The 26,508-nt window shown below is 40.9% G+C and overlaps 1 protein-coding gene across 1 annotated transcript; it reads right to left on the bottom strand.

The window, feature by feature from the left end:
- Positions 1–97: 97 nt before the first annotated feature.
- LOC109179300 (two-component response regulator ARR17-like) lies at positions 98–23,582 on the bottom strand. Its single transcript, XM_019328804.1, has 5 exons — positions 23,415–23,582; positions 1,030–1,115; positions 856–933; positions 277–347; positions 98–188 (listed from the first exon to the last, which is right to left on the bottom strand). The coding sequence occupies exons 1-5, from the start codon at positions 23,542–23,544 to the stop codon at positions 98–100; spliced, it is 456 nt and encodes a 151-aa protein (XP_019184349.1). The 5' UTR covers positions 23,545–23,582.
- Positions 23,583–26,508: the final 2,926 nt, after the last annotated feature.

Below are 26,508 nucleotides of genomic sequence, written 5' to 3'. Positions count from 1 at the left end.
TATAAATTAAATTATTATTATTTTTGAATCAAATCTCGATCTAACAATACTAAAGCTTCTGATCTTCTTCATCATATTGATAATCTTCATTCTATCTTCAGGATTGCATTAACTGAGATTTGAGTTGGTTCACATCAGCTAGCTTGAAAGGCTTCAGGATGAACATCTTAGCTCCTGCCTCCATGAATCTGTCAATCAATTTTTATTCATTTATCAAATAATTAAACAATAATTAATTACTGTAGTTAGCAGAATTTAAGGTTGTATTGTTCTTACTGGTTTATCTGACTTGGAATGTTTTCGGATGACATCACCACAACTGGAACATCCTTAAACATGGCTGAGTCCTGCAAAATCCAATACCAACATATTAATTAATGTTGGGATTAACAAGAACAAGGACAATAATAATGAGAGAAAGTAAAATAAAAAATAAAAAAAATGACAAGACTTACATGGTTAGCAATGTGTTTACATTTACGAATGTGTTTACATTCACGAGAGTGAAACTATTATTTTATTAATTGCAATGGTAATGATACAACATCTAGGATTACAAACATCATATTTATATGCAGCTCTAAACATGTACAAGTATAAAAATATCCATGTATGTACTATGGGCTGATGACCCAATCCATTGCCCTCATATCCCTTATATAAGACATACTCAACAATTTAGATTATAACATGACATATCAAACCACATTCTTGTACCTTTGTGTTATGTCTGGATGGTATATATAAGCAGAAAGTATTATACGCCCACATGAGAGTTATGTTCTTAAATAGGACTTACTCTATCCCATATATAATTTCAATGATATTCAAATTCGTAATTAAAAAGATTCTGACCTTGACTTTCTTAAGAAGCTCATAGCCATTCATTTCAGGCATGGAGTAATCTGTTATTATCAAATCCACCTTTGGTACCTGCAGAAAGATAATATAATATTATTCGAAATATAAATATTCGAAGTAATTAAGGTTGTTTGTGCGTATATGGAATGAAATTTAATTAGTACTAACGTTGGTGTTTGGAGAGTTGTGTTGGACATCCCCTGCTAATAACCCCAGGTACTCCAAAGCTCTCACTCCATTTCCTGCCGTTGTTACTGAACCCAAAAAATATTTTCACTCAAATATTGAAAATTAAGTATTTTAATGAATTAAAAGGGATCAAAATGAGTAATCGAGTGAGTAGAACACCATTCTTGTATCAAAATGTCACAAATTTAATTATCGCCAAAACTTTGATCTCTTAATTTATCTTATGTACACTTTTGAGTTCTCACAAAAACTCTCATAATTTATCTGATATTCTGATCTACACTTTTAAATAGCCGACCGCGAGTTTCTTCGTGTGACCCAGAAAAAATGAATTGAATTGAATGAAATACCTTTGCAAGAAGAGGACTTGAACAATTTCTCAACGACCATACGGTCAACGACACTGTCGTCAACGACCAGCACATGCATGACGACTGCTTCTTCTCCGACCGTCACCATTGATGAAGGATAGATTTTTTTTTTCCTTAATCTCCACGAAAACAGGAGTTTTATTTTATTTTTTTTGCAGTTTCCCACATCAACCCTAAACCAAAGATTCAGTTATAATGACGAATTCAGAGCGGAAAATGGGTGATATTTAAAGACAATAATTCTGCTACGAACGCAACGATTCAAGATCTACTGAATCGTCACAAATATTTCGTAATCTTTTCAAATCGTTTGTTTTAATAGATTCATAATTAATTTGTGACGATTTCTTTATAGTATCTTCGTTTCTGATCCGACACTTCTTCAATCTTCTTTAATTATTTTAATTTTTTCATAAAATCTGGTGTTGTTTTAATGGTTTAAATGCATAAATGTAATAGGACAGCCTGGGTACTAGGTTGTTTAGATTTCTATCATAAATAGCTTCGATATTTGGATAACTTAGATTGTATAAGATAAGATATAAGATGCGCAGTATGATAGTCTTTCGACTATATTGATTTTTCACAATTAGTTCTTAATTTTTAATTTGGACAATTTAGGTATCTTGACTTTCGAATTCTTTTCAATGTTGGTCCTTCCGTCAAATAAAGGTTAAGTGAAAGTTAAATGAAGGGGTAAAGTAGTAATTTTACCTGCTTAGTGTATAATTATACTCGTATTTCTCCCTTGTATACACGATATATACGAAGATAATCTCAGTCGAAGACTCGAAGCCCTAGAATATTCCTCGTTGTTCCCCATTGTCTACACGAAAACTCAGTCTTAGAATTTCCGGTGCAAGTAGCTCTTCACAGGCAACAACTCGGAGCAGTGGACCTTTCCGACAGTGACGACAATGGGAAACGACGAGGAATATTCTAGGGCTTGGATTGAGATTAACTTCGTATATATCGTGTATACAAGGGAGAAATATGAGTAATTATACACTAAGTAGGTGAAAGGACTACTTTACCCCTTCATTTAACGTCCACTTAACTTTCATCTGATGGAAGGACCAATATTGGAAAGAATTCAAAAGTCAAGGGACCTAAATTGTTCAAATTAAAAGTCGAGGACTAATTGTGAAAAATCAATATAGTCAGAAGACCATTGCTGGAATTAACTCGAGATTATGATATGGTATTTAATTATTACGTGCTTAAAATTATAGGGATTAGTATGGTTAAAAATATTCTATCTAGATTGAGTAGGTGTACGAATACTGATTCGAATATATTTTTTGTAAAATATGTTCACTGTATATTAAATCAATTATATTATCTTTCAGGTTTTATTTTAAAAGTTCTTTTTAAAAAAAAAAACAAAAAAAAAAAAAGAAAAAAAAACCTATTTAAATCAAATAATTTTACCAAATATTTTGTATTTACCTAAGAATATGACTACTTTTTTATACTCCGTATTTGCTAATTAACTTCTTTTGCCTCAACATCATAAACTAACAATCTTAAGCAGAGAAGTCCAACTCTCATAGTCATCTAATCAAAGTAAAAATTAGTTTTCATGGTTTGTTAGATATTACATAAGAATTGAACATGATTTACCCAATGAATAATCTCAAGTAATGATTATATTATGTGTTTCCTAATTCACCGATAAAAGAAAAAAAAAATCCTATGAAAATATTTAGACAATTTAGATTGAATAATGAAATTAGTCTCGTCAAGTGCACAAAAATTATTACGGATTATATTATTTATTTTTTTTGGAAAATCATTATTTTGGTCCCTCAATTGTTTTTCAACTGTAAATGTAGTCCATGATTTTCAATTTCAACCAATTTGATCCTAGAATTGTTTAAAGTTTTGTTAATTAAACCCTTTCAATTATCAAACTGACAAAATTTTAAAAATATGAAAGTCATCATTTTGGTCTTGAAAAGGTTTAATTGATAAAATTTTTAAATAATTCGAGAATCAAATTCATTGAAATTGAAAATTAGGAACAACATTAACAATTGAAAAACAATTAAGGGACCAAAATGGTGATTATTTCTATTTTTACGCAGAATAGTTCTTGGTAGATATATACGATATTAATAATAATAATCCTACGGAAAAAGGACTATTATTATTTTTGAAAAAACCATGGAGGGACGAATAGATATGGTGGGTAGGTGATTAGCACGAGTCGAGTGAATCACTCTTTCTTTAAAACCTTATTTGCCGTCTCGTAAAGGTGCTAGGAGCGTTACGGCCTTGGAAAGGAGTAGGAGCAGAGATTTTGATAGCTGGAAAACGTAGGAAATCAAGTTGTAAAAATTTAGGTGCTAATGTACACAAGTTAAGCATTTTCAAATTCATTTTGGGAGAGAGAGCATCGATCAATGCTATACAATTCAATAAGCCTTAGAAAGGCTCTTGTATAAATAGTGGTGCAAACCCACTTCCCAAATCAATGTGGAACAAAAACTTCTTTAAAACTTTTCTAACTCAAATGAGTATACTTTGAGAATCAATTTCTCATTCGCCCATTATCCGTTTTGAGCGGAATGTATATTAGATAGTCTTACAATAGTGATGGTGAAGTTGAAGCAGTTGAATCGTTTTAATTGTACCACTTTTATCAAATTATTACTCTGTACTACATACTCTAGTTTAAATTTTTGTAATTGTAAGTGTACAAATGATACACATTTTACCTTAATTTAATTGGCTAAATTATTTGACAAAACTTCGGTTATAATCTTGTTATAATATTTTGGACCGTACCCCTGTCTGGATCTCTTTCAGCGCTCCAGTCTCAGGATTTCTTTCTGTATTCGACTGAATCAGTGTCAGAGTATCTCAGCATTATTCTCTAACAGATTTTTGTTTGGTTGAACTAGTTTAGGCAAATTATTGTGTGGACCATGGTCCACACAATGTAATGTGGACCATAACAAAAAGTACATTTTTAATATACTAAATGTACATTATTTTTGTATTGTACGTACATTATACAATATAATGTACACTCAATACAAAAATAATGTACATCCCCTGAATACAATGTACATTATTTTTTTTACTGAATGTACATTATTTTAAAGTATACAAAATATGGTCCATATAACTTGTATGGACCATGGTCCACACAATAATGATGGGCTAGTTTTCAGCCTCAATTTAAATGGATGATGATCATTATTTATTGAATTTCTGGTCAGCTTATTTATGGGAAATTAATTATGCATTGTTGAGTATTGATGGTTTTAATGAAATCGGGGTCCACCATAAACCGAGTATACAATATGGATTGAACGGGATAGTGTATACAGCTAAACGGGCATGCGGTCCAACTAAGAATGAACGTACGCGCAAGCCCAACACTAGGACTGGAACAATGTAATGCAGGAGATACACAACGTAATTAGATTACTAAATAGTAAATAAACGAGCCAATTAACGATACTTGAAGTCGAACTCTGGATCCACCCGTAAAGAGGAAAAGGCTCTACCACCCAGCTATCCAGTCTCCTCCGTCTCCTTTCTCTCCCCTAAATCACGACCCCCTCCCCTCTTTACATACTATGGAGGCGCCCTTCTGGACCAGCCACGTGGTCGGTGTCCCACATTCTGCGCCACACACGTGCCACCCCCATTGCGCTCCCCGGCCGCATCTTACGTGCCCACTTTCCTTCCCCACCGCCGCCTCGCGTGCCCACGACGATCCTTAGACGCGCCCTCCCGCATCTCCCGCGCCCCCGTATGCGGCCATCGTCCTCTTGCCCCCATGCGCGCACGCTGACCGATACCCTACGTACGTCCCATGCATACCGTAGCCGTCACCCCACGTACGTCCCATGCATGCCGTAACCACCACCCCGCACGTCCATGCATGTCGTAACCGCCACCCCGCACGTCCGTGCATGCCGTAGCCGCCATCGCGCCTTGCATGCAGTTATCCTCTGTGCACGCAGGCTACATGCAGCCATCCTCTGCGTGGGGACCGCGTGCGGCTATCTTTCATGCATGCAGGCCGGCTTGCGAGTCCATCCATCTACTCTTGGGCTCCTCCCTTGGGCCTATGGGCCAGGCCTAATCCGATATATTCCATCATAAATCCCCCACTTCTATTAATTACTAATAAGTGATTAAAAGAAGTCGAACTCAATCCCTTAAACCCTAAGCCCACATTGATCTTGGAAACCCTGGGTTCCGGAAGCTTTAAATATCACCCTCTCTTTTCTCGGTCAATGATCGTTCCTATCCCCTCTCTGTCGCAACAAACCCCACCCTTCTCGCAATTGCCCTCATACAGATCCTCATGAATTCCAATCACCCCAGCCTCGAAACTACTCTCTCCTTGTCTTCGGCCGCCCCCTCCATCACCTCTTCCGCCGCTGCCGACAACACGCCCCCGCCGCCGTCCGTTCCACTTGCCGACGCTCCGGGCGCCATAATGGCGACCAACTCCAACCCGGTTGTTCCGTTGACCCCCCTTCTCCCGTCGTCTAAAGTTGCGGCCGCGGGCATCCTCGACCACCGTCCCCCATCTCCTCCTCCGGCCACGCCCACCTTTGGGGAGTTCGCACAATCCCTATTTTCTAGCTCCCCGCGTGATGCGCCCGCGGCCGGTGCGGTGACCGCTCCCCGTGACCTTCTCGCGGCCGTAGCCAGTCGCCGGAACCCCTTCGCCGTCCCTGCTGTTCGCTCCCGCGAAACCACGCCGTCAAACCGTACAGGGTATCAACCCTCACGCGCGCCGGGATCAGAGATCACGTCCCATCCGACGAGCGCTCCACCGGCTCTCCAGCGATCGGCCGCCTCGGTCATCAATCTCGTGGACGAAGGCTCTCCCCCTTCGTCCCCGATCTACCGCATCTTGGATCCAGCCGTTCCCCGCGGCATACAATCCCATCTATCCAACGCCAAACTAATGTCGCTGGATGAGTGGTTGGGGGAGGAATTAAAAATGACTATACCTGGGGCGTCCCACACCATGACTGACCCCCGAGTCCTCGGATGGTAACCGTCCATTACCACTCCGTCCAAGCCGGTCTCCAGTTTCCTTTGCATCCGTTGGTGGCGGAGTTCCTTCGAGCTCACAACGCCATTCCTTATCAACTCACCCCCAACGTGCACAGGTTTTTCACTTGCTTCCTCACCCGCTGGCGTGAGGTCAGCGTACTGCCTTCGTTATCCCTTTTCTTGCATCTGTTTAGCGTGGGCCAAACCTGCCCTTTTCTGCATCTCCATCCTAATCCCAGTTACACCTTCTTGACTCCCCCTCCTTCCCTGCGGAATTGGAAGGAGAAATTTGTTTACGTGGAATACGCAAGTAGCGTCGAGGAGTTGGGTTTTTCCAACATTTCGTCTACTCGAATCAACCATGGCGTGCCGTCTACATACACTGGACTGGATTCCCATCGTGCTCTCCTTTGTGCCGGTGGGCCGTACGATCACATGAGGTATCATGATCCTCTGCACATCACCCAATTAAGCGACCGGCTCTCCTTTCGTAAGTTTTTCTTCGCCTGCCTCATTAATTTAGCATGCATGTGCATATACCAAGGCATACATTCGCTGCCATTTATTGCTAAAAATTTTCTCTTTCCGCGTTGTGTAGCACCGGCTAGCAGCACGCCGCAGATGTACTGCGCGTACCGCACCCGCGGTCAGGCTACCTTGCATTCAGATGACGAGGATTCGTTGGTTGGCGCACTACCCAAACCCACCTTGGATGGAGGTCCATCATCTTCTATGATGGTGGATGCGGTAGATCTGCCACGGATGCACGTTGCGCCCCGCGCAACTTCGGTTGGGGGCCCCGGTTCGCCGCCGTTACGGTCACGGCGCGAGGAGTACGAGCCGCATGATCCTCTCACCGTGTGGAGCTCCGGCGGGGGGGCTACTCGTGCGCTGCGTCCTTATAAACCTGAACATATAGAGTTTATCCGGCGCAACGTGCATGACATGATCACCCCGCCAAGCGGTTCTGGATGGATGGAAGCTCCATGGATGCCCTTAGCTCCCACCTCGTGGGTGACAGGATGAATGTGAGTACATATACACATCTCCGAATTTTTTTATTTATTTTTTATTTTTTTGTGTTACCGCCGTGCTGGGCTCGTCGCGAAACTGGGTGTGCGGCGTGTCCGTGTGCGTTGTGTTCGACGCTGCCTACGGACCCTCACACATTTTTTTTCAGGTGACAATGCAGGCGATCGCACTTCAGCATCGTTTGGATGCAGCGTCCCGCGAGTACGTCGAATCTGAGCGGGCCCGGGAGGCATTGGCGGCAGATCTGGCTGGATCAGAACAAAGGTATTCGCAGATGTGTGTGGGGCATAACGCATTGGTTGCTGAGCACGATCGGTTGAAGAAAGATTTTTCGGCTCTGCAGGCGCGGTGCACTCTCTAGGAGGCTGCTCAGGCGACTATTGCGCAGACCGCGATTCGGAATTGGCGGAGTTCTGACGAGTTCGCCCGAGCTGCGGATGAGCATGCCATGTCGCGCATGCCCACGCTGTTGCAGGCGTGGTTGGCGACCTTCCCTATGTCAGGCTCGCCAATGGTGGATGCTATGACCGAATGGTGGGAGGCATAGGATCCCCGTCAGTTTACCTGCCCCGCCCCCGTGCGGGTTTTCCAAGATTGGGCGACCACCACCGGTGGCCGCGTTGCCATGGCCCCCATCGCGGAGGTGTGGTTGCGCGAAACGCCAGAGGGGCAAAGCCAGATAGTCCACGAAGGTGAAGCCGCGTTTTATATGGTGCAGAGGCATATGCAAGAAGTACTATATGGCAAATTGAGTCGCCGCTTTTCTACTTTCAGCGTTGATGGGTGGGAACTGCCCGATCTCTTACCGCTTCAGCAACTTCCCCAGCCTGTGATTCCTACGACCCCCTCCCCGGCAGAGAGCGCCTTTTTTATTACTCTGGAGAGGCCGAGGTGCGGGATTAGTTCAGCCATCGCCACACCATCTAATCCATCCTCTGGGCCAGGTACTGATGGCGCTGGAAGCGTGGATCCGTCCAGTGCCGATGGCTACACGGCTCGTACCTCCTCCGGTGTCTCGGGTTCGGCTGATGGGTCGGCGGCGCCGCGTTGAGTGAACCGAGGGGTGTGTCTCAGTTACCAAAGTAGTTTTCTCTTTGCTTTCATCTTTGCTGTTTTAGATTGGGCACTACGGTGCATGTTTGTCGCTTGATTACCAGAGTAGTGTTCTCATTGCTTTCATCTTTGCTATTTAGATTTGGCACTACGGTGCATGTTTGTCGCTTGATTTGTTTTCGTATCTGATCGGCCTCTACGCCGCGCTATTGTTCTTCGGCATTCCTATCCTTTGTGCATTTGCACATGGAAAGAAAACCTGCATTATGATGTTTTTTTTATTAACGGTGCACGCTGGGCTGCGTACCTTACCCTGAAAGCCCAGGTGAATGTGTGTATACCTTTCGCCTTGGGGATTGTGTCTCATTCAACGATGGTATACTAGTGTATGTGCTGCCTGCCTCATGCTAGCATCATACACCATGTGGGTCCCCTTTTTTTTTTCTTTTTTTTTGGGACTGACACGCTGACTGCGGACTCTGTGCCGTAGGTCAGGTGAAGTGTGCATGCCAGAATCGAGTTCGCGTGCATGTGTTAGATCATGACGGGTTTTCAAGGGATGAAAACTCCTCTATTTTATTAGATTTGCACCTAAGGATGAAATAAGAAGGAAAAAAGTAATAGCGATGCGTACAATCTTAAATAAATATCTCAGTTGTTTTATTCGTGTCACTTCTCGTGACCCTCGATCATTGGAAGAAGCGCTTCAGGTGGTGCGCGTTCCACAAGCGGTCTATCAGAAGACCTTGGGCGGTTTCCAGTTTATAGGTGCCGTCTCGCACGAGGGCGGCTATTTTGTAAGGCCCTTCCCAATTTTTGGCTAGCTTACCGCCCTGTAAGGGCTTACTGGCCTCCCTGCGGCGGAGCACTAGGTCCCCCACTTGGAAGTGTCACGGGCGAGCGCGGATGTTGTGGTCTCGCTTATCGGCCCTTTGGTATTCTGCTATGTTCTTACGAGCTTGCTCCCTTCTTTCCTCTAGTACTGCAGCACTCTACCGGACTGTATGCGCCCCTCGATGGGTACCCGAGCCTCGCACCCATATGCGAGAGCAAAAGGTGTCTCCCCGGTTGCCCTTCGTGGCGTAGTTCGATAAGCCCATAGTATCGATGGGAGTTCTTCATGCCATGCGGTCCCTGTCGCCTCGACTTTCTTTTTTATGCCGTTTAAGAGAGTTCGATTCGCATTCTCTACCTATCCGTTTGCCTGCGGGTATGCCACATCTACCTTAGTATGCTCCACCCCGAAATACGCGCAGAATTGTCCGAACCCCGCATTGTCAAATTGTTTCCCGTTATCCGATACAATTTGCAGCGGCAATCCGAATCTTGTGAAAATGTTTATCCATACGAACTTGCGACATTGGTGCTCCGTGATGGAGGCCAGGGGTTCCGCTTCTACCCATTTGGTGAAATAGTCCACCGCAACAACTATGAATTTTAGGCCGCCTACACCTTTTTGAAATTGTCCTAGCAGGTCGATACCCCACCTCGTGAACGGGATGGCCGAGGTGATCGGGGTGTAATATGACGTGGGTCGGCCGGGTAATATTGTGAACTGTTGACACGTTTCGCACCGCCTCATGTAGTCTGCGCAGTCGGTCCGGATCCGCGGCCAATAGTAACCCTGCAAGATTACCTTTCGGGCGAGGGTGTTAGCGCCCTGGTGTGCTGTACACATGCCTTCGTAGAGTTCCATCATCACTTGCTCCGATTCTGCCTTCGTGAGGTACCGTAGGAGCGGCCCCCTGAAGGACCGTTTGAACAATTGGCCGTCGAGGATCTGGTACGTAGGGGCCATCAGCGTCACCTTTCGTTCCCGGATAGGGTCGCTGGGGGTGATCCCCTCGGTTTTATATGAGATCATTTCCTGCATCCAGTCGTTTTGGGCAGGTGTGACAGTGAAGATTTCATCCCTTTCTATGCTCGGGCTGTTCAGGTCGATGATATGGGCAATTCGTGATACGTACTCGAGGTGCTCCTCTACTCCTAGTGTCAAACGTGAGAGAAGATCGGCTTCCTCGTTCTCTGCTCTTGGGATCTGTTGCAGCTCCCATTGCTCCAATCCTGCGAGCAGTTGTTTCACCACCTCCTTGTACTGTCGCATTCTGCTCTCTTTGGTTTTGAATTGACCATTCACCTGACCTACCACCAGCCGTGAATCGGACCGAATCTTGAGGCCCCGAGTTGATAAAGTCTTGGCCAACCGCAATCCTCCGATCAAGGCCTCATATTCTGCTTCGTTGTTGGATAATTGGAAATTGAAGCGAAAGGCTTGGTATATCTTGAATCCTTCGGGCGATATCAAAACTACGCCGCCCCCGCAACCTTTCCGGCTAACAGCTCCATCTGTGAACATTTCTCATTCAGGTGAAAGCGTTTTCTGGTTCTCCGCCCTGTCCCCGTGCGCTGTGCATTCCACTATAAAGTCGGCCAGGGCTTGCCCTTTTATAGCCGCGCGGGGCCTATACTCGATGTTGTACTGAGTTAGTTTGATGGCCCACTTCATCATCCTCCCCGAGGATACAGGGTTCCTCATTACTGATCCCAGGGGTTGGTCCATCATGACCACTACGGGGTGGGCTTGGAAATAGTATACCAGCTTCCGAGTTGTGCGTATCAATGCGTATATAGTTTTCTCCAAGGGGGTGTATCGCAGCTCCGCGTCGTGCAGGGCCCGACTCACATAGTGGATTGGCTTCTGAACGCCATTGTCTTCTCGCAGGAACACTGAGCTGACTGCTACCGGCGCCACCCCTTGGTAAACATACAAGACTTCTCCCCTTTCCGGTTTCGATAAGACGGGCGCGGAGGAAAGGTAAGCCTTGAAATGGTTGAATGCCTTCTGACATTCGTCGTTCCACGCGAACCCGTCTCTTCTCCTCATGACCTGGAAAAAGGGCAGAGACCTTTCCGCTAGTTTGGACATGAAACGACTTAGGGCTGCTAGTTTACCGTTCAGTCGTTGGATATCCTTCACGGACTTGGGTGGTTGCATGTCGAGGATGCTCTGGGCTTTGGCCGGATTACCTCTATTCCCCTGTGGGTCACCATAAAACCTAGGAATTTTCCCCCTTTCACTGCGAAGGCACATTTCTTCGGGTTGAGGCGCAAGTTGTGACGTGACATGACTTCGAAGCACCGCGTCAAGTACTATGGGTGAGTTTTAGCCTGCTTGCTCTTCACAAGCATGTCGTCTACGTAGACCTTCATGATGTTCCCTAGTAGGTATTTGAAGATTTCCGCCACCATGCGCGTGAAAGTGGCCCCGGAGTTTTTTAGACCGAACGCCATTACCCGGTAGCAATAGACTTCATCCGGGGTGACGAACACGGTCTTTTCTTCGTCCTCCTCCGCCATGAAGATTTGATGATACCCCTTGAATGCATCCATGAAGCTCAGTAGCTCACATCCGGCCGTCTCGTCCACTAGCTGGTCGGTGCGTGGCAGTAGGAAAGGATCCTGAGGGCAAGCTTTGTTTAGGTCCGTGTAGTCGACGCACATCTGCCAAGTGGGCGGCTTTGGCGCCAGCACTACGTTGGATAACCACTCGGGGTACATAGCTTCTCGAATATGCCCAATGGATAACAGCGTCTCTACTTCCTCTTTGACGAACGCCCTCCGCTCGGCGGATAAGTGTCGGCGTTTCTGCTTGACGGGCCTGTGCGTGGGGTCTACCGCCAGGCGGTGTGAGATTACGGACCGATCCACCCCGGCATGTCCTCTGGTCCCCATGCAAACACGGTCGCGTACCGCCAGAGGAGACCTGGATAACTGCTTCCCGTAGGCCGCTCTCAAGCCCCTTCCCTATCTTTACTGTTTTTTCGGGCTGAGATGGGTCCAGTTGTATCTCCTCTAGCTCTACCGCCGGCTCAGGGCCCCCTGCCGTTGGTTTTTTCTCCGTCTCCTTCTCGACCGTGTGGATGGGGAGTCGTCGATTTTTTGGCAGGCTTTTTTGTAACATTCGTGGGCGGATCGCAGAACGCCGTGCACCGCGCCCATCCCATGGGGCGTGTGGAATTTCTCGCACAAATGTTCCATCGATAAGATCCCCCCTATCTCGACTAGCTCTGGCCTCCCCAAGATGATGTTCTGGAATCAGGTTATCCTGACTACTACGAAGTTCATCTCCACCTGCCGCGCGCACAGCGGGGTACCCAGTTCTACGGGCAGTCGGATCATCCCCTCTGCTTCAATCGTGTCCCCGGTGAACCCGGCCAAGGGGGTTTTGATTGCCCTCAATTGGTCTTGAGAAAAACCTAGCTTGACGAAGACGTCATGATACATGACATTCACGCTGCTCCCCGTGTCTACCAATACTCGTCTGATCCAGGTGCCGTTGACTTCCATCGAGATAACCATGGCTTCCTTGGGCGAGGCTCCCTTGCGTGGGAGGTCACTGTCTGTGAAGGTGATAACTTCCCTTCTCGGCTCCTTGACTGAATGCGTCTCTTCGACGGACTCAGGTATCCCACTCCGTCTTCACCCGCTGGCCATCCCCCGAAGATTACGTTTATCACGTGGCGTTTTCCCTTGTCGTTGGGCTCCATCTCCGTCTTCCCCTCCGGGGGGTTGGGACTTTCAGGAGCTCCCGTCGCTCCCCTTTTCCACACATTTCCGAAGTACATCCTGCTCCTGTCGATAAAATTTCTCAATTGGCCCGACTGGATGAGGGCTTCTATCTCCTTCCTCTAAGCCTGACATTCGTCGGTGCTGTGCCCAGGCTTGCGATGAAATCGACAATATCGTCCCCGGCCTTGGGCAGGGGTGCCTTGGGCGCGGGGCTCCGGAGCCTTAACCATTTGGCACTCTTCGGCGTAGGCTAAAATCTCGCTCGGCCTGGTGTTGATAGGGATGAAAGGGAACGGTGGTGGTCCTCGTGAGGAAGGGCGTGGGGCCCATGATGAGCATATTTTATACCCTGATTTAAATAAGATTTTAAAGGTTAATTTTACTATTTATATTTTATATTTTATCAATTTAGTTTATTTTGTTATATTAGGATTATATAACTTAGTTAATAAATTTAAGTATAATTAAGCTTATATTAGTTATTAATATGAATAATTAGGTTTAGTGGGTCCCATGTGATAAGTGTTTAGCTTAATTTACTTTTCTTTCTTTTCTTTCTGCACGCCGATTAGCATTAGGATATACATTATTACTTTTACTTTTATTTCTTTCACAGTTTCACTATGTACGCAGGTTACGGATACGAGACGGAGAAAGCGCAGAGCTTCGGATCAAGCGACTTCGACGGGGTTTTCTTTTGCGAAATTGTTGAGGAAATTAATCAGTTTTGATTTGAAGATGAAGCTGGTAGAGAAAGATGCGGTAAGAGCAGTAATTTTAGGGAAGATTATTTATTTGGAACCCTATAAAAGGAGAGCTATTCTGATGTATTTTGACAGATTGTTCCTTTCATATTCTTATATTTTAGAATAGTTTTCTCTATGTCTAGTTAGATTTTCTTAATCTGATTCAAGGGATTGAAGTTTGAGTTGTGAATTTAGGGAGGTTCTATTTCAATTAATTTGTTGGATTCATGTACTTCCTATGCTTTTAGAGTTAATTTTTCAAGAAGATTAATAATGAATTAAATTGACAACTTACTTTGTTATTGTTTTCCTATTGCTATCTTATGAGTTTATGATCCGTAATTGTCATAGATGATTAGACCGAGTAGTTTGTATTAATTATTTTGCTGTGATTTGTACATAAAGGTTAGGAGGACTAAGTTGCAGGTTGTAGCTATCTCAATCTGTGATTTAGGCTTAGTTATTTTCCATTAAAGTGTAATGATGTTATTGGGTGAATATGGAACGCTATCGTCCCTAGTTTATTCAATAATAGATGTTGGTTTGAATGCTTGGTTTGAATCAATTAATTCAAGGAGATCAAATGCTAGTTATGGCTATCCTAATTAGTCTTTGGCTAAGTACTTGAATCTGAACTTTACTTGTAAGAGCCAATGATCTAAGTCACATCTTTAACGTTCATTCTTCCTTGAATCAGAATTCAACATCTCTGAACTCGTTATTAATTATTGTCTATTTTATTTATTCTTCTCAAATCCCCCAATTTTCCCTACTTTGAGTCATTCTATTTTAATTTAAGAAACGAAACTCATTAGTCTTGCCACTACTACAAATTAGTGGAGTGAGCGAGTATTAAAGTATTAGGGCTTCGACAACCCTTCCAGCCCACGGTGGGAGCGCCCTGTGCACTCCTACCGGGTTTGCGACGTCTACTGCCTTTCCTTTTCCTCCTGCGGGCCTTTCTGAGGGCGCGTTCGTGTTCCTCCGGCCCGGCTTACTAGACTCGTCGCCTACTCGTGGTCTCTTGGGGGGATTGTCGTCTCCACAACCTTTAAGGTTGTTTGCTTCCTCGGCCTCAGCATACCTATCGGCCTTCACCATTATGCCCGCATAGGTGTTCAGGGTTTTGCGTCTCAAACTCTTGTATAAATCACCCGCTCTCAAGGCGTCGACGAACATGACAATGGCCGATTTGTCGTTTATGTCCTCCACGTTCGCTTCTTCCGCTCGCTAGCGGATAAGGAAGTCAGTTAAAGGCTCTCCTACCCCCTGCATCACGGTGGTAAGATGCGTGAAATGCTTCTGGATTCTCCTCCCCCTCATGAAATGCGTAATGAATCTGGCGGCCAGGTCATGGAAAAAATCAACGGTCCCGCCCTTGAGATTTGTGAACCAACGTTGCGCCTGTCCCATCAGGGTATAGAAGAAGGCCCTGCACATTATGGCCTCCAAAGATCCCATGAGCATCATAGTGGCTTGGTAGGTCATTATGTGCTCTTGAGGGTCGCCTTGTCCGTCGAAACGTCTGATACTAGGCGGTTTAAAATTGGAAGGGAGGGGTTCCCTCATGATTCTCCGGGTAAAGGGAGGGGTGACTTCGATTCTAGGTATCGCGACCGTGTCACCTCCTTCCTTCCACCTAAGTAGCTCCATGACCTTGGCATCTATCCCCTCCGCCCAACCTCTCGCGGGAACCTCCGGTGCCCGGGGACGAATTAGGCGTCCTTCCCTACAGTCTCCTGCCGCCGTGGTGTGATAAGTGCTCTCGTCCTCCGATTCATTGTCGTGATATGCTTCTGCCCTTCGGGCCTAACCCTGAGTGATCTTCTGGCCCACCTTGGATGCCTGGTCTCGAGTGGGGGCGGGCTTACTGTCACTGATCTTAGCGTCGGTTAAAGGCCTTTCACCCTGCTCCGGCGCTGCCCGGTGGGGAATCTGAGCCACGGGAATCGGGGGCCTCACGTCGTCGAGTCTGGGACACGCATGGGCGACCCGGCGCTCAGGCGGGGTTGAACGAGCTCGGCGGGCACCGCCGGGAGCACCTTCCGCCTCACCAAGGAACGGGATCGGTGGCCCCGCGTCGGACACGCGCGCACCGAAGGGTCGGTCTCGAGGTCCGGCCATCTAAATTCTAGCTGAGACTTGCACGTGGATCACAAGCGTAGAAGGAAGATTCAGGAACGTAACTTTTCGTGCCGGTCCCACAGACGGTGCCAATGATGGTTTTAATGAAATCGGGGTCCACCATAAACCGATTATACAATATGGATTGAACGGGATAGTGTATACAGCTAAACGGGCAAGCGGCCCAACTAAGAATGAACGTACGCGCAAGCCCAACACTAGGCCTGGAACAATGTAACGCAGGATATACACGACGTAATAAGATTACTAAATAATGAATAAACGAGCCAAATACCGATACTTGAAGTCGAACTCTGGATCCACCCGTAAAGAGGAAAAGGCTCTACCACCCAGCTATCCAGTCTCCTCCGTCTCCTTTCTCTCCCCTAAATCACGACCCCCTCCCCTCTTTATATACTATGGAGGCGCCCTTCTGGACCAGCCACGTGGTCGGTGTCTCACATTCTGCGCCACACACGTGCCACCCCCATCGCGCACCCCGGCCGCATCTTACGTGCCCACTTTCCTCCCCCCCCCCCCCCCCCCCTCCGCCGCCTCGCGCGCCCACGACTATACTTAGACGCACGCTCCCGCATCTCCCGCGCCCCCTCATGCGGCCATCGTCCTCTTGCCTCCCTGCGCGCACGCTGACCGTCACCATACGTACGTCTCATGCATGCCGTAGCCGTCACCCCACGTACGCCCCATGCATGCCGTAGTCGCCACCCCGCACGTCCATACATGCCGTAGCCGCCACCCAGCACGTCCGTGCATGCCGTAGCTGCTACCGCGCCTTGCATGCGGTTATCCTCCGTGCGCGCGGGCTACATGCAGCCATCCTCTGCGTGTGGACCGCGTTCGGCTATCTTTCATGCATGCAGCTTGGCTTACGAGTCCATCCATCTACTCTTGGGCTCCCCCCTTGGGCCTATGGGCCAGGCCCAATCCGATATATTCCATCAAGTATAAAAGTGGAAGTTTTGGACTTCTTATTCATGGATTTCAGATGCTCTAATTCAAAAGACTATCCATCTATATTAAACAGATAATTCAAGCTATTAATATGTATTGAGTTGGTTATAATATGGATAAATTACACTTTTGGCCCCCTCCTATTTAAAAAAAAAATCTATTATGTATATATTAAATGAACTCGAAAGTTACAATTTTCGTCCCTAAGTTATTGGATAATTGTAGAATTCGTCCCTAATTGTTGGTTGTGCTCACTTTTCGGCCCTAAGCTATAATTGACGTCACAAATTTCGTCCTTTTAATAACATGTTGTGATCACTCTTCGTCTCTAAGCTATACTAGCGTTGCAAATTTCGTTCCTAATGTTTTGTTAGTAAATTAAAGGGACGAAATTTGCAACATCAATTACGGAGTATATTTTAGAGACGAAAAATGAGCACGACTATTAATTAGAGATGAATTCTACAATAACCCTATAACTTAGGGATGAAAAGTGCAATTTTTTCTTCTTTTTTTTTTTCTAATTATTGTATATATTTTTTGTTATATGAAAAATTCGAAAGTAATGTTTGACAATCTTAACGATCGTACTCATATAATTATATATTTCATATATCATTGCACATAGTATAATTAAAAATAATTATCAATAGTAATTGGCACAATCATATATATGGTATATATATAATCATATTGTATGGTTGGTATTAATATCGACTAAGATGATAAATTTCCTCTATAAATTCGGACCCCCAACCCAGATTTTCTGGCTCTGCCCCTGCCTGAAGCAGGTTCAACGTGATGAAAGCTTGATGGTGTACTTCTGCACGCACGTTCCTCTCCAACAATAGATGTTTGGAAGATTAAGTTGGTTTATGTGGTTGAGGCCTTTTGTAAAATCCCTTGTAATCTTGGTGAACATCAAGTGGATTTGGTTGACGTGAGTTGCCCCGCAAATGTAGGAGTTTAGCTCTGAACTACGTAAACAATTGATGTATTCCTGGTTCTGCTTTCTTATCTTGTTCATTTAATTTTTTCTTTCTTATTCGAAAAACAAACTTAATTAAAGGTAAGTTAATTTCTAATTAAAATCAAGTAGAACTTTAGGATCCAACTTGCATTCAAGACTCACAAATCAATTTCAGTAATTGAAAGGTTTACCATTCCAACCGGTGTGCCATTCATACTCTTAATCAAATAATTAATAAATTATAGGTATTTTTGTAAAATTATTATATATATTTTTATGTATTTCTTAGCCCAACTAATTAAATTATTAAATACTGTTTGACATGCATTCTTTAATTTCATAGAATATATAGTGGAATATTAGACTTCTTTTTATATTTTAATATTTTCTCTTTTCATTGATTATTTATGCCAATTTTTTGGACAAATATCTAGTATTTTTCCAAAACCAAAAAAAAAAAAAAAAAAAATAGTGATATATTATCATAAAATAAAGAGTTCAATTTTATTTTGGTCTTTTAACTAGTGTGTTTTTCAAGTGTGATTATCAAATTCAAATTTGATCCTTGAATATCTCAGTTAATAGTTATAGATCAAATTTGATTAATTTCAAAATCAAATACTAGAAGTAAAAAGGGGATGAAATAATAAAAAAAAAAAAAAAACTAAAATTAACTCTAAAAATATTTTTTTGTTAAAATTAAAACAATGTCAATGTATTGTTCCAAAGACATTCACTACTCAACTAGTTAACCAATTCAAAAAAGTTAATAATATAAGTCTGAACTAAAACTTAAGTAGTCATCACCACCCATGCCCTAGAGACTAGTGAATTGAATGAGGTGAATCGCAGGACATGCATGAACTGGTCAATAGACCCTCATACGTTTATACACTAGTGCGCACAACAATGTCAAATTCATACGAATTTATTTTGAATTGCTTGACGATTGACTAATTTGAGTTGTATTACAAGAACAAGAAGTTAACAACCGTTGTATTGTGGACCAGAGTTCACAATAGATAGTGTGGATCATGGTCAAAATTTTATATATATATATATATATATATATATATATATATAGAGAGAGAGAGAGAGAGAGATAACATATTATTATGTACATTCAATTCAATTTATTTACCCATGTTTACATAGTATGACTTAGAACAAGGTTAGAAGATGTACATAACCATATATAATATATTAACTGCATATACATAATTTATTTCGTTCGCTCTGTCATTAAACTATAAAAAAAAAAAATTGTATTTACAGCATAATATCTTGGTGACAGTTGATGATAACTGTGTATGTCCATGATTCTACCCTATATATAGACTTATTTTGAGTAAAAGATATTTTGGTTTTATGCAAAATGTGTCTTAGTTAATTTGTTTATATCCTTAGGTGCATAAATTGTTGATTTGAAGACAATCGTATGCTTTTCGGAGCATTTTGAGTGTATTTCGAGTCAATGGGAGTCAATGTGAAGCTAAGGAGGTGGCTAAAATGCTTCAAAGAGAGCCAAAGAGTTGTACTTTCAATAGATTTGATCACAAGAACAAAATAAGGAAAAAGTGGAGCAAAAGATCAAACAATTGTAATTCCCGCTAAATTTGGCGACATTTTAGAATTTTGATCATATCTCATTCTAGGAATGTCCGATTCAAGTGATTCTTGTGCCATTGGAAAGAAGACTCGAAGGATACAAGTATACAACTCTTATGAAGATCTCAAAGTCTAATTTTGAAGGGAAAAGGGTCAGAAATCAGCCTACAAATCAGACCTGTGATGTAGAAGCACATTTGACGTGTCGAAAATTTCCAGTAGCCTATTCCTAAGCAAGAGTCCACATTCGACGCGTCGAAAGTTTCTAGTGTGCATCTTGAAGAAAGGAGATCAAGATTCGACATGTCGAATGTCCGTGTTGTGCGAGATTTCAGCTGTCAAGAAATTCCTATTCTACCCTTATTTGGCTCCCACTATAAAAGGCTCATCTTCCTCAAACCCTAGAACTAAGCTGCGTTTTTTGAGACAAAAAAAAAAAAGAGAAGATAATCACACCAAGAGCTACAAGTCACCTTGGAAGAAGAAGGAAATGCTAGGAAGATTCGGGAGAATCTCTTTCCATTTTCTTTTACTTTCTTTGTTTCTTGTAAACTCTTTTATATTATTGCAATGAATGCTATTCTAGCCATGAGTGGCTAAAACAACTTAGGAATTTTTGGGTGAAAGTGTTTATGAACCTATGTGACTAGTTCTTAAATTCATTTTAATATATTTACATTTGGGTTTTATAGCTTGTGTTGCAATTGTGTTCTATCTTGTTGATGCTAGTAATTAAGGGCCCAAATTACTCGTTTCAATGCTATCTTTATGTCTTAATGGGAGTTAGGGCATATTTTAGAGCATCCACAATTGCACTTAACTATTGCACATTGGGAGATGACATTTTAGTTAAGGATTTATCTTGAATGCTTGTTCTTGAATTGTTAGAGTGTTTATATCATGGGAATGAATATTCACTCGCATTATTTTAGGTTGGAATTATGGTAGTAATTCCTTCCCTGGTATGCATTCTCACGCATGTGTGAACACAAATTAAATGTTGCACTTTAGATTGGCACTAGGTAATTAAGCACTTGAACCCCAAAAATCCCACTCTTTCTCTATTGTTTTCATCAACCTACTACCTTGTTCTCTTTTAATTAGTTTTACCTTTACAATTAGTCGATCACCCTTTTTCATAAGTATGAACTTCTCGTGAATAGAATAGTAGCTAGTGTTTGATACGCACCGCTTCCCTGAAGATCGATAACCCGATACTCCGGGTATTTATTTGTTTGTTAAAATATGCTGCAACCAGTTGACAATTCGAAGTGATTGAATTAGGTTTATGTAATGTTGTTCCAAGAACATTTGACTTGTCATCAAGAGAAGTCAGTCCAAGTTTAACTAAAAGACCCATCTAAAAGCAATTGAGTCTATTCTATTATTGTAACCATTAGAGACGTTATTACATCCAAAATACCTAAGGTTACTTAATTAGTTGATTATCAAAGGATTGAGTGATTAATAATTACACTTGTTACGGATAAATAGATCATATATTGTAAAATTTGAACATCCCATGAACATACACACAATAATATATATATTAAAAAAAAAAAAAAAAAAAAAAAAAAAAAACAAATGGATTTTAAAAAAATCAAGAAGTGCAAGCATGCATTAACGTAACTGAGATATTAAGTGCTTCACATCAGATTGATTAAGACGCTTTGGCATGAACATAAGAGCTCCTTCTTCCAAGCATCTGTTCATCATCAAAGTAATTAATTCTTAATTACTTTTAACTGAATTTAAGGTAGTTTAAGAGTTGACTAGCCCAACAATATTGTTATTATTGTTCTTACTGGTTGATACGATTTGGAACATTCTCTGATGACATTACCACCACAACTGGGACATCCTTAAGCATTGCTGATTCCTATATATCCAACCTCAACATATTACAATATAATATAATGAAAAAAACAAAAAAAAAAAAAAAAAAAAAAAAAAAAAAAAAAAAAGGTAAGAAAATAGGCTATCTCTAATATATGAGAATGTATCTTGCTTTCTCAATGATATAATATTTCTCTCCCCTCTCTCTCTCGACTTGTGTGCATAGCATATAGCCCGTTGCTAATAACTTGTTTTTAAAGTCAAAGTGCACACTTGCGCTATGGTACGATGTACACTTTGACTTGATCTTCTCAAAATGAAGTAAAAAGTATTCCTTTATTGGGAATTTTTTTTTTTTTGGAAAATTCTAAGAGCATCTCCATCTTTGCTGATTTTTTCAAATTTTCTTAGCCACCTAGGTGGTAGGGTGAGAAAAAACAAAAAGTTAAAAAAAAAAAAAAAAAAAAAAAGTTTATACCCATTGGTGCGCAGACGATTATTATTTAACAAAAAAATTCGTGGAGCCCACAAAAAATTCATATATACTACAAATCTAATTTTTTCTCTTTCCTTCATTCTCTATCCTCCAACTCATGTCTTCTCGAGTTCCGTCCTCCATATGTACATAAAAAAAAAAAAAAAAAAAAAAAAAACTCCAAACAAACCCCCGAAGGGGTTGCTCTAACATTGAAAATATCGTTTGAAAATCTAAAAATCATGAAGAAAAAAAAAATTGTCCCCCCCCCCCCCCAAAAAAAAAAAAAAAAAAAAAAAAAAGAAGAATTTTTGTACCTTAACTTTCTTGAGAAGCTGATAGCCATTGATTCCTGGCATGGAGTAATCTGTTATTATCAAATTTATCTTTGGGACCTGCAGAAAAGTACTGTATGTAGTAAACATTCTTGATGAACCAGAGAGTGAATTTTGATGAATTTCCATGTCCATGCATCATTTGAAGTAATTAAGATTTGTGGATATATGGAATGGAATTTAGTACTAACATTGGTGTTTGGAGTGTTGTGTTGATCATCTCCCAATAACCCAGGTACTCCAAGGCTCTCATCCCATTTTCTGCAGCAGTTACTGAAAACCCACTTTTTATCATCAAATTCCTTTCTCATTACATGCACATTTATTCAAGAAAAGTTGTAATTTTGATCTTTTAAGTTATGTACGACTACTTTCAAAAAAAAAGTTATGTACGACTAGTTGTTTTGGTCTATGATTGTTCACCTTTATAAATATAGTCCTCAATTACTTCACAATATTGCCTTTTTAATCATTTTTTAGTGAAAAGCTAAACAAATAGTGACTACTTGAAGGTGTGCATTAGGTAAACTCTGCTCTTATGTAATATTCCGTAGCATAAAAACTATACATAATAAGTAAATTGCACTAGAAAGACTATATGCGATGGGTTCAACCAAGAAAGTGTTGACAATAATCAAACTTGTAACCTTTGGGTACGATAATTATGTTCTACTCAACAACTTTAATTTAATACTTTTGTCCTCATGTTTCTTTGTCAATTGTTCCTTAATGTAGTTAGTGTTGAAAAAATTGAGATTTCTGACCACAAGAAAGTGATTAAAATTATTAAACCAGGTTTGTGGTTAGAACTTAGAAGTCAAGGTTCCAACTAACTTTTTCTACTCATTTGAGGACTTGAAAAAATGTTTTGTCACTATTTTTGACTATCAGTCCAAAGTGGTCAGAAACACTGACTATGAATAAATACTGTTAGAAAATTTTGGTTAATGTAATATATGCTTAGAAGTTCTAAACGCCACCCCCAACGGTGGGTGGAAAAGTTTGAAATTTTTCATTTACTTTTGGATTGTTGAAAAATTTAATTGTGATCTCAATACAAAGCTTAATTTATGAAGTGGTCGATAGAGCTAGATCAGAGACATTACCACAAATCATTAACGTTCCGATATCAAGAACCGAAAACACAACATATTAGAATGACACAACAAATGACTATATTTCCAAAAATAACAAATTCAATTACCAAAACAATTAAGCTAGCTAGCTTGGTCATGCACAAACCTTTGCAAGAAGAGGACTTGAGCAATTTCTCAAGGATGATAAGGTTAATTGGATCGTCATCAACAGCCAGCACATGGATTACTTCATCTTCCCCATTTTCCCCCATTGCCATTGATGAAGGGCAAGCCATTATTTTCTTTTCCTTAATTTCAACAAAAAGAATGCAGAGAGAGAGAGAGAGAATGAATGAATGAAATTAAAGAAGATCCGAGTGGATTAATTAAAGAGGAGGCTTATGCAGTCTTAAATTTTTAGGCCAGCTGTCTCATCCAAAAGATGTGTCCACAGTTTAGTGAGGGAATTAGTCATTGTGTCCGACGGTGGAAATCTGGGGTATACCAAAAAAAAAAAAAAAGGCTTATATTAAGGGTGTGTTTGGTGGGGATCATAATCAGATTGACAATGAAATACTTGGTAATAGTATGAATTTGTATGAATATATTTTGTATGTTTGGTAGTAGCAGGGATGTTTGGTTATGTATGACCATAGGGAATAAAAGTTTTAAAAATACAAAAACAAAAAACCAAGACAGTTGATCTTAATATAATGACATCCAAAACACTAATATGAATAAAAAAATCAAAACAAAAATCTAAAAACACTAATCCAAACTTAAAAATCAGGTAATAAGATGGAATGATATATTTTTTAATTAGGGGATGAGGGTTTTAATTGAAAAGGTAATCAAATCTTATAGTTGTGTTTTAAAATGTTGTCAACCAAACACTAACTATGATTTTTAATTCTCATTATTCTTGTTGTATAAACTCATGAACCAAACACACCTTAAATTTTGTTTTACGTCGTCATCAGACGATGGAAATCTGTTTTGAGTTTGCAGATCAGACAAACAACGTAATGTACTTGCAATTGTCTTAATCTCTTGGAAAACATCATGGACAGTCTGTTATTACTTATTAATGATGCTTTTTAATTAATCTCGTTCTCTTCCTTGAGTGGGAACGTGAAGCTAATGACGATAAGGGGAAAAAGGATAATCCATCTTTTTTGATACATGTGAATATGTGATGAAGAGAACCATACTTCAAATCATAATTGGCAATTATTGGAAATTTATATAGCTGGTCGTATTATTTAAAGTTCTAGATATCACTATCAAGCATTTAAATAATATTATATTTTAGTGTTACGGGATAAAATATCATGTTTAAGTTGGTTGGATTTTATTGCTTGTTTATTGACTATTTGTTGAAAGACAAAACTTTGTCTGACTGTTTCATGGATCTTTGTTCATAAATGGATCGAGTCAAGATGAAAATGTAATATTTATACTAGAAAATGTAACACTAATCAGAAATAAAGTGTTTGTTACTTATGAAGGAAAGTTCAATACTTTTACATTTTGATTTAAAAATATTATATTTTTCTTCAAAAGTATTACACTTTTCATTATAAGTAATAAACATTTGATTCCTGATAAGTATTACATTTTTTCAATATAAGTATTACATTTCCATCCTGACATAACCCATCTCACATATAAGGATCATATCGTTGAGACGGTCTTATAGGAGAGTCAACTTTGTTGAAAATATATATTTCTGTGTAGGGGTGAGCAAAATATCGGTTAACCGCCCGATAACCGAACCGTCCGAAAAAATCGATTATCGGTCGGTCACGGTTATTACTTTTAAAAAATTGTCGGTTATTCAGTTTTTCGGTTATACTACGGTTATTGGGGGTCGGTTATTGGTCGGTGACCGATAACCGATATATAGTATTTATATAATTATATATTTATATAGATTTTTACTGTTAATTATTTATAGTTAATTTTTGTTTACTATTAAGTTAATTGTTTATAGTTAATTACTGTTAATTGTTTATAGTTAATTTTTGTTTACACTTAATAGTGTTTATAGTTAATTTTACAGTTAATTTTAAAAACAGTGTGTTTTTAATTTTACAGTGTGTGTGTGTTTTTTTTTTTTTTGAAAACTTACAGTGTATTTTTAATTTTACACTTTTACAGTGTGTATTTTACAGTTAATATTGTTAATTTTAATTTTTGTTTACTATTAAGTGTTAAGTGTTAAGTATAAAGTGTAAGTGTTTTAAATTTTTGTTTACTATTAAGTGTTAAGTGTTAAATCGATTTTTTGGTAACCGACCGAAAATCGACGGTCGGTTTTTGGTCGGTTGTGGAACGACCTTCGGTCGGTTTCGGTCGGTTACGGAGGTAAAATATTTCAGTCGGTTATGTAACCGACCGACCGTTTGCTTACCCCTATTTCTGTGTAGATCTCCCCAAATAGTAAACTTTGGGTTTGAGGCAAATCAGGTGTAATCAAATATCTTTAATTCGATTCGTGATTCGAGTTCAAATATTTTGATTCGCATCAGAATATATTTGATTAGACTAAAATTCGAATAAAGACCTAATCAGTAATCACCTAAGTCCAGAAGATCAAAACTCTAAACGCCTCACTACCTCAGCGGCTCAGCTCTCGTCAGTCCACTCTAGATTTGTGATGATGACACCGACGATGGACTTCACGTACATACAATAGCGGCATTAGCACGACGACGGTGACGTCTGTAAGACTTTCCCGTATAATATATATTATATATTATGGGTCTTACTTATGTGGTGCAAGTGGACTAGGCCCATTAAGTAATTGGTTGGGTTGGACCTTTAGGTTTAAGTCTTATATCCACCAATGTGCCTATATAAAGCTTGTATTGATGGGATACAAGATACATGAATATTATATGGTACTCATACTGCTCAGAAAATACCAATACACCATCTAGGGTTCTGAGTCAAGTATGAGACAAAACGGCTAACCCTATTCTGCAAATCTACAATACAACAGGATACCAACTATGGCTGGAGATCTACAATGCTTCCGCTTCCGCTGCTACGAGTTAAGTTTCTCGTAGATTATGCTTTGTATATTTAAATCTCACATTTGGTATCAAGAGCCTTTATTAATCTCTGTCTGGTTGATTGTTGTGCCTAAAACAATATCAATTTATTTTCATATACATTAAGTTTTTGTATATGAATATTTGGACTGCTGAAAATTATTATTTTTAGCATTAATAAAATATTTTTTTTTTGAAAACATT

The sequence above is a fragment of the Ipomoea nil genome, unplaced genomic scaffold (assembly GCF_001879475.1).
Source record: "Ipomoea nil cultivar Tokyo-kokei standard unplaced genomic scaffold, Asagao_1.1 scaffold0900, whole genome shotgun sequence".
NCBI lineage: Eukaryota > Viridiplantae > Streptophyta > Magnoliopsida > Solanales > Convolvulaceae > Ipomoea > Ipomoea nil.
This window is presented reverse-complemented; position numbering and strand designations above follow the sequence as displayed.

What these genes read in the sequence shown, in the direction of transcription:
- LOC109179300 (XM_019328804.1), bottom strand. Translation starts at nt 23,544, where the DNA reads ATGGCTTGCCCTTCATCAATGGCAATGGGGGAAAATGGGGAAGATGAA. An exon ending in CAAGTCCTCTTCTTGCAAAG is followed by an intron (nt 1,116 to 23,414) that starts GTTTGTGCATGA and finishes TTTTGGGTTCAG; the next exon opens with TAACAACGGCAGGAAATGGA. An exon ending in ACAACTCTCCAAACACCAAC is followed by an intron (nt 934 to 1,029) that starts GTTAGTACTAAT and finishes ATCTTTCTGCAG; the next exon opens with GTACCAAAGGTGGATTTGAT.